The 8,722-nt window shown below is 40.6% G+C and overlaps 1 protein-coding gene across 1 annotated transcript; it reads left to right on the top strand.

Annotated features, from left to right (window-relative positions):
• The first annotated feature begins 601 nt into the window (after positions 1 to 601).
• e4f1 (E4F transcription factor 1) lies at positions 602 to 8,678 on the top strand. Its single transcript, XM_085156641.1, has 14 exons — positions 602 to 772; positions 1,025 to 1,155; positions 1,249 to 1,333; positions 2,107 to 2,288; positions 2,397 to 2,517; positions 2,623 to 2,775; positions 2,923 to 3,113; positions 4,050 to 4,289; positions 4,449 to 4,560; positions 5,761 to 5,978; positions 6,060 to 6,258; positions 6,347 to 6,510; positions 7,563 to 7,622; positions 7,771 to 8,678. The coding sequence occupies exons 1-14, from the start codon at positions 676 to 678 to the stop codon at positions 8,134 to 8,136; spliced, it is 2,319 nt and encodes a 772-aa protein (XP_085012767.1). The 5' UTR covers positions 602 to 675; the 3' UTR covers positions 8,137 to 8,678.
• Positions 8,679 to 8,722: the final 44 nt, after the last annotated feature.

Genomic DNA, 8,722 nt, shown 5'->3' with positions numbered 1-8,722 from the left:
TACTCAGTAAACTGACATTCTAACATAATAATCTGAAATTTTGAGAGGATGATTTAAAATGTCGATTTAGCTCTGGCATTTAAAAAAAGAAGAAGAAGATAGGTATTACAACTTAGAAGTGATTTAAAGTTACTTTTCACTCAGCAGTTAGCTCTAACCATACCAGGAAAAATACCAACTGGAGCATAACAGAAACCGTTGTTTTCCTCACTCCTTTAAGTTTAACTCATTTGGGATTAACTCGTTTAAGAGTGTGGGTGTAAAGGAGCACTCCTCACATGTATTATTGCCACCGGTTTGTGGGATTTCCCAGTGGTTTGTAAAGACATACATGTATACAGCGAGCGCCAGATAGTTTGTTTTCTTCTAGAAATGTCTCTATATATTATTTACCCGTCACACGTCATTTCAACTGCGCATATATGAAGGAAAAATAGAAATAAAAATATTGTGAATTCTTTCCTAATAAATCTTATATTAAATGTACTGAGCTGAATGGGAGCTGCCTGTATTATGTGTATGTAAACATGCATTTTCAACATAATGAATTTTCGCCTTTCTGTCCGCGAGAAGACATACGCACGCGCTCTTTGTTGTTATGACTACGGGGTCGTAAATCCGCCATGTTTTCCTCCCTTTTGCAGCGTTGCGACAGAGACGGAGGATTCAAACGACATGAGTGTGGAAAATAATCATACGGCAGAAAGTGAGCGGGAGCAAACGAAGAACGGCAATGAGACGATCACCATTCAAACCACGCTGGGAGACGAAGGTGAGTCCTCATAGCAGCTAAAGCAGATCTGAACTGTTTATTGATTATTGTGTTTGGGCCTAACTTCCTTCATCTTCAAATGTTGCTAGCTGCCGTTAGCAAGATTAGCTTGTTTGCGACCTCGCCTCAGCGTTGTCCACGTTAGAAGTCCAGCCAGTATTTGGGAAAACTTTACAGCAGACAGGTGATGGCTTACTGCAAAAACAGGTGAGGTTGCCGCACACTGTAAGGGCTTGTTTCTGTGCTTTTTAGATGAAGATGTACACAAGTGCGGACGCTGTCAGTCCGAGTTTTCCACATTGGAGGCTTTCATCCAGCACAAGTTACACCACTGCAAACGTGTGGAGGCACGGGACGCCAGCAGCCTCGATGGCAGCCCAGAGGTATAAAGTGTGATGTGGGTTTTCGGGGAGCACTCTAAAATCGGAGGGTTTTTACTGAGTCACATCAGGTTGAATGCTGTAAAAATTTCACAGGTTGCTGCGGTCAATGGAAGTTCTTCTTCAGAGGTGAAAACGGCTGAAGGAGCATCTTCAGCAGAGGCAGTGAAGACTACCAACGGTGAGTCAAATCAGCAAAATCTATTCCCCTGTTAGCCGTGTAGCTAATGCAATGATAGACCTCATAATACAAATTTAAAAAATTTAAAATTACAAATATTTATATTTGTAAAAATAAATAAACAGAATTTAATGATTTTCAAATCTCTTAAACCCATATTTTATGAAAAAGCATTAATGAGGCCTTTCCAGATGCCCAAGCTTGTAATTACATAAATATTAGTGCACACTCATAACATCAGAGATGCAGGCTTTTGACCTTAGCGCAGATGACAATCCCATGGTCTCTCTGTCTTTAATCCAGAGGACACTGCATCCATCTTTTCCAAAAAGAATTTCAGATTTTGACTTTATTTGACCACAGATCTGTTTTTCGCTTTGCCTCAAATCCATTTTAAATGAGCTTTGGCCGTGTCTGTTTTTAATTCCTGAGGGCCTGGTATCAGTTTAAACATTAAATGTTTTTTTTATGTTCTATTGTGAATAAATTCAGGGTTTATGAGATTTAGAAATGGATTCTGTTTATATTTACAGTTTACACAATGGCCCATCTTTTTGAATTTGGCTTGTATTTTCCTGCATTTCCCACATTGTATTTTTCTCAATGTGTGTTTAATCCCAGCATTAATCTAAATCTCAAGAGGCTGAGATGAGACAATGTTCAGTATGTTAGTGACAAGTCTCTTCAGCTCAAGTTAACATTGTTTTAAGCTTTTTATTAGATTTCAGATTGAATTATTACTTTGGATTTTTTTTTCTTTTTTATCCTCACAGATGTAAGCGACACTCAGTTAGGTCGAGGGCGCAGGAAGAAAACTGCTTCCCTTAAAGTGTCTGACCAGTCAGATGAAACAGAGGGAGTCGTATCTGACAGTGGCGACAGTGACAAGCTCATGTATAAAGTCAACACAGAGGGACGTTACATTTGCCACCTTTGTAAAAAAACATTTAAAACTGTGAGTTTGCATTTATTTTAATTGGAAAATGTAAACACAATGGTTATTAGGAGTTTATGTTGCTAATTTGGCTTGTCTGATTTATTCATTTTTTCTTCTTCTTCTCAGACCAATATCTTGAGAACGCACATGAAAACTCACAGTGACCAGAAAAACTTCTCATGTGACCTTTGTGGAACGTCGTTTCGAACAAAAGGTTCCCTGATTCGTCACAACCGTCGCCACACCGGTACGACGAGAAAACCGACGTCACACGCGACCTATTTATTTCACTCCGACGTCATCTCGTGAAAATGACCTAACTATATTTTAAATGACATCTTTTCTCTTGCAGATGAGCGGCCGTATCGATGTACCCTGTGTGGCCAGGCTTTCAGAGAATCCGGTGCTCTCACCAGGCACCTCAAAGCTCTCACACCATGCACAGAAAAGATCCGCTTTGTTCAGTACAAGGAAATCCTGGTCAGCAAGGATGGAGTGCAGAAAGGTTGGATTTAGCTCCTGTCTTTGTGTATTTGTTCTTAAGAAACTAGCTAAAAACTAACAAGTCGTCTTTATGGATGTATAGTCAGTTTAATTTATAGCGCATTATGCCTCAGTTTGAAGATTTGCTGATTCTTTGCGATTTGTTCAGGAATCGACGCTGATCAAGCTGCAGTGGCTGCCCAGCAAGAGGTTGTAGTTGTGGAGGAGCAGCAGCCGGTGGAGCAGGAAATGGTGGAGGCTGAGACCGCTGTGGTCAGTGTGGTAGAGTCTGGTTCCCAAGAGGTTCTCCATCAGGTCCACTTTACAATGGAGGTTGATGGAACTACACAGGAGCAACAGGTTAGGATGAAGATTCAAACACTATTTTTAAAATCTTACTAAAATGCACACATAAAACATACTGAATCCTCTCTTTTAAAGTTATTTGGTGCATTTTTGCACGAGATTTTTTTGAGGCAGTTTAAAGTAGAGTTACACAGATTCTTTTTTCAAATCAAAGAGATGATTGCCAGCATTCATAATTTCTGGAACTTCTTTGATGTAGTTTTCTATTTGTTCAAATGTAACATTTCTCACAGTGCTCCAGCTTACTATAGAGAGCTTTCCTGTAAAAATGAAATCAGTTTATCCCACTTATATCTAACATGCTTAACAATATCTGCACCCCTCTGTAATTACACTGCAGATACACTAGTTGGCAGTGTTGGTACTATTGAGGTTTTGCAGATGTGTGACTGGTAGCCATGTGAAATTAACTGGGGTGTAACAAGCAAGGTGAAAATGTAGGATTAAGTGAATAAGGCCTGAGTCACACAGGTCAGTGACCATCTGGCAACTGCTGGTCATGAGGGGAAAAATAAGTTCACTGACCGGTTGCATGGGGTGACTGCAGCTTGATGACAATTGCTTGGAAAATCATTGCTAAAGCCCCAGTCACACGAGCCTAGAGACCAGCCAGTGACACTGGTTTTCTCATAGCGACTCATCTCTCCCTGGGGAAAACAATGTGTATTCCTCGATCAGTTGGCAGAAACCTCTTCGTGATTTTTTTGGTTGCTAGCATATCGCTGCCATCGCCTTTAGTTTGCATGTAAGAGACAGACTTGTCTACAAATGCTCACCAGCTATTCTCCGGGCTGCAGTGACTGGTGAGAGGCAACAGTCAGCTGCAGGATAGTCAAATGAAATTAGCACAGATTGTGTTATGACTCATGCTCTCTAGTTTAAAGCCTGTCATTCTTTCCTTGTCTGTGCTGTCGCTCTGTCTCATGGCAGGTGGTGGTGGAGCAGTCTCAGGCAGAAGCTCTGGCGGCTGCTGCAGCAGCAGGTGACAATCTCATCTGTCAGGCCATCATCAACTCTGGCATTGCACTGGGGACAGAGGAGACTGTAGTTGAAGAGACAGAGACCCCACATTCAACTGAGGAGATAAATAAAGTTGTTTCAGACCACCCTGAAGCCGACGGAGGCGTCATTGAGATCCAAGTTAAAGAGGAGTTTGTGGAGATGGAGGAGGTAAGTACTGGGAGCTTGAATTGACACAGCATATACATTCACCAGACCGGGAAATGGTACGCTTCGTTATTTTGTTAAAAGTCAAGGTTCGTCATCACGAGACACTATTGTATTTTCTTTCTGGTGCATTTTAAGTTTTCTGTGGTTTTTGTTTTGTAGGAAACGGGTGACAGTGGTGATCGGACATCATCAAAACTGCACACTTGTCCACACTGTAACCGCTCCTTCAAGGGCTTGAATTATTTCCGCTTTCATGTTAAGGGCCATTTAGGTAAGTCTCTACCCAGCACTGCGACTTCATCAATTAATGGTTGTATGGAGGCTGTGTCAGAGTAAACTGGTATGAAACCACTTGACTACAGGAATCACATTCTTCACGGGCGTGTGGATGTTAAACAGCAAGGACTGAAGGTTGCTGACTCTAGCACTGCTAACGTTAGCTAAAAATATGACTTCATTATTAAAGAATGTTTGTCACTTTCCAGTGGATCTTAAATATATGCTTAATATTCTTGCTACGTTTAACCACACCCATTATACTGGTGCCAGAATTTTGTTTAAAAAAATATAGATAAATAAGTAATTTATTTATGTTTTAATTATTAGGCCTTTATTTTCACAGGACAGTAGAGTAGATGGGGAAAGTGGGGAGAGCAAAATGTTGCGAATGACTTGGGGTCCACTCTGTCATTCACACGTCTTTTGGTTGCTTGCTCAACTTTGTTAGCTATACTTTCGTAATTTTATTTAACCTGTAATTTTTTCATTAGGGTTAATGAGATTTTTTAGTCACCAGAGACTTCCCTCGTCCTTGTCATGTTTTTTTTTTTGTTTTTTTTTTTTTGGCACAACACAAACAAAAACATCAGACTTTTTGATTCATTAAAAGAAAACCTTAGGTCTCAAAAATATTTTAGTTTATGAATCATTTACAATGCATTAACCTTTTCCTTTGTTTAAATTTAAAGAAGTATTTTTTTAAATTTTAAGTAACGCATCTGTTAAAAAAAGGAACAGCCTGAAAGCGCCTGAAGAATTAAGTGCAATTTTGACAATATGTCTCTTTTCCCACATTTAGCTTGCAGCCATTACCAAAAACACGAGCCGTTCTAACAACAATAACAAAACACTTCTCCTTGGTTTAACCATCTTCCATCTCTTTGGTTTATGGATAATCTCTTTCACAGTAAGAATGCTATAAAATTGACTATTATACAGACCTCTGGCTTGAAATTAACTCTCATCGTGTGACTCGATCTTACTAACTTCAAACATAGTTGGTCCTGTTGCCAAATACAGAGAAATAGAGAAAGTCGCTGCTGATTTCTCTATTGTTATTTACACTCTACAAAGTCATGCCAAGTGTGCTGGATTCAGTCTTTTGCTGTCTCAGTTCTGACCTTCTTGCTTTATAGGTGCCACTTGTGGTAAAAGATGTTTTGTTCTTGTGTTCCCCTTCCTCTTTATGCAGGTTATAAGCCCTTCAAGTGTACACTGTGCCATAAAGAGTTTCTAACTGGTTACTTGCTGAAGAAACACATGGAAGTCCATGTCAACGAGAGGAGATACAAGTGCGGCGAGTGTGGCAAGCTCTACAAAACCATCGGCCATGTACGGGAACACATGAGGGCACACTCGGATGAGAGACCTTACCACTGTACCAGATGCAACAAGGCATACAAAACCAAGGTAATTCATTAAAAAAAAATTCTTGAACTAATGGCAGGGGGGATTTCACTCCAGTCTAACAGATTTTCTTCTCTTTCTCAGAATGCCTTGCAAGTGCACCAGCGGACTCATGGTGATGTAAGACCGTATGTGTGTCAGTTTTGCTCGAGGGGCTTCAGAGAGAAAGGCTCTCTGGTACGACACATCCGCCATCACACTGGCGAGAAGCCTTTCAAGTGCCCAAAGTGTGCACGGGGCTTTGCTGAGCACGGGACTCTCAATCGGCACATGCGCGCTAAAGGTCAGGACGACACACAAAGCCTAACTGACTTATGTACTGGCAGCACAGATGCAAACAGCCCAGTTAACACAACCTGTATTTATACCAGGCGGCTGCCATAAGGATGACGCCTGTGAGCAGCAGGTTGTTTTAACAGAAGGACAGACAACACTGGACAGTCCCGATGCAACAGCCATCATCTCAGACGATCCTAACGCTGTGTTGGTGGAGTTCTCCTCAGTGGTGGCAGACACACAAGAGTATATAATCAAGGTTAGCACTACAGGTTAACAGAAAACATAGTCTTTGCATAAGAGTTATTAGATGGGCAGGAAAAAAACACAAAGCTGTTAAACAGTTGCTGTGAGCGGGGTTCAAAGTTTGGAGCATGTTGCCAAATCTGTCCAGAGTTCAGTCACAGCAGGTGCTATTCTCTCTTTTAGATCAGCGACTAAAGTGCAAGCTGAAGTGTGTAATTTCACTCTTCAAGTTGTACTAAATGATTATATCTGCAGGGAACTGATTGGGTCGCTGATTACAGCCAAACAATTTCCTTTGCCATGTTTAGGGCCTAGATTACGAGATTTCAGAACCACAGCAAAATGATGTATGTGATATTTCATTAGTTTTAAAGAGATGTGTTACTGCAGAATGACTGGAATGGGGTTGAAATACTTAAAGAGCAATTTTGTATTCAGTGGAAAGTCAGAACTAATGCTGAGGCAGTTTGTAAAGGTCTGAATTTCAAAAGGAAAACTCCTTTTAACTTTTTAAACAAAAAAATCAAAAGTTTTTTTTTTTAAACCAAATTAGTACTTTGAGCATTTTCCATTCATACCAGAGAAATTTAGTTTGAAAACCAGCAAAAACTAATATGGCTTTTGTTGAGCACTGTTTGAAGCATTTTTTTTCTGTACAAGCTGCCTTAAGGCTGTGAAGCATTTGTAAGAATTCATGAACGCATATATTTGGCCTATGATTTTGTGGACTTGGGGACCTCCTGTCCTTGTGTCCATATGTGGAAAGATTGAAATAGGGAGAGCAGGAACTGGAAATGCATAATAAAATGTGCAACAGATATGACTTTGTCAGGAATTGTAACGTAGGTGTATTTCAAAGCAGCCAGTAGATTAAAAGCAACTGTGTGGACTCTAAATCAGGGCCAATTAGACTTGTACTCTGGAGAAGGACGTTGTGTGGTCCTGTTAGATACCTTAAGTCCATTTGCAGTCCACTCAAATGATTTGTTTGCATGCATCCACAGTGTCTAAATAAACACAAACATCCTGAGTATTAATTTGCTTTGTTCTTTTTCCATCATTCAGACGCAAACGGAGGAGGAAGTGCAGCAAGAAGTGACAGTCATTGAAGACAGCCAAAATGAGGTTGGTTCACAAGGATTATATGAACGTGTGTTGGAGCATTTTGCAGAATATGTGAATCTCATTGTTTGCTAAAATTCAAGTTGAACCCATATAGTGTTTTAAAAAAACAAAATGAAACAAAAAAGCCATCAAACTCTGTCCCTCCCAGATGGGAAACCACATCGTGAAGGTGGTGCAGAGACTCGTCAGCCAATCGCAGAGTGCGGGTGGCGCAAGCAGCCACCAGATCATCGTGCGAAATGTGGCCGAGAACGAGGAAGGCCTGTCCATCTCCGACTGCGGCGACACCATCACCATCGCCACGCCCGAGAGCCTCACCGAGCAGGTGGCCATGACACTGGCCTCCGCCATCAGTGATGGCAGACTGCTGGCCAGGGCAGGTACAGCGGAGGGAACTGTTACTATGGTTACCACGGAGGAAACATTGGAGGAAGGAGTACAAGTGGTGCAGCAGCAAGAGGAATACGTCATCACCTCCCCAGACGAGGTGGAGTTTCAAACAGTTGTTGTATGATCAAAGCCGATGCTAACTACAGACTGTTGTGGCTTTGATTATGACTTTGTAGCCAGTAACTGTACAGTTTATTTGCACTTCAAGTGAATTTACAAAAAAACCCAAACTAAGGCCAAAGTGTTTTTGATTCATGCGGTACACAAGTGTGCCACAGGACTACTGCTTCATCACACAGCTCATTTTTGTTGGTCGATCTACTAACATTATTCTCTTCATTAAATGTTTTGTCTAATTTGGGAACGTTTGGATCTTAAAATGATAGGCATGCACAAATGCATGTTTGTTTTTGATGAAATAAATGAAACATGCCATTTGTCGTTGCCTAGTTTTTTAGCAGTTTTTGTACGGCAAATAAAAATAGTTGTTTTCTACATAAAATGACATCATTTAATTTCAGTTTTTCCTTCCTTCATGTCTCGGTCAGGTGTGAAAAACAGTGTGGCTGTTCTGAGCTGGTCAGTCACAATGAATCACTAAGTTTAATAGATGTAAAAATATCAGATTAGCTAGAGTTTGCATCAAATAAATGCTATTTTCTTACACAGTTGACTTCAGTTTTTATTTTCCAGTCATGTTTTCTCTGAGT

Source organism: Neolamprologus multifasciatus, chromosome 4 (assembly GCF_963576455.1).
Source record: "Neolamprologus multifasciatus chromosome 4, fNeoMul1.2, whole genome shotgun sequence".
In the NCBI taxonomy this organism is placed as follows: domain Eukaryota; kingdom Metazoa; phylum Chordata; class Actinopteri; order Cichliformes; family Cichlidae; genus Neolamprologus; species Neolamprologus multifasciatus.
Note: the sequence above shows the minus strand (reverse complement) of the source record. Positions and strands in the feature narration are given on the sequence as shown.

Excerpts from the sequence above, each read along its gene's own strand:
- e4f1 (XM_085156641.1), top strand. The coding sequence starts at position 676 with ATGAGTGTGGAAAATAATCATACGGCAGAAAGTGAGCGGGAGCAAACG. Across the intron at positions 1,156-1,248 it reads GCCTCGATGGCAGCCCAGAG|GTTGCTGCGGTCAATGGAAG; the intron begins GTATAAAGTGTG and ends AAAATTTCACAG. Across the intron at positions 6,511-7,562 it reads CACAAGAGTATATAATCAAG|ACGCAAACGGAGGAGGAAGT; the intron begins GTTAGCACTACA and ends TCCATCATTCAG.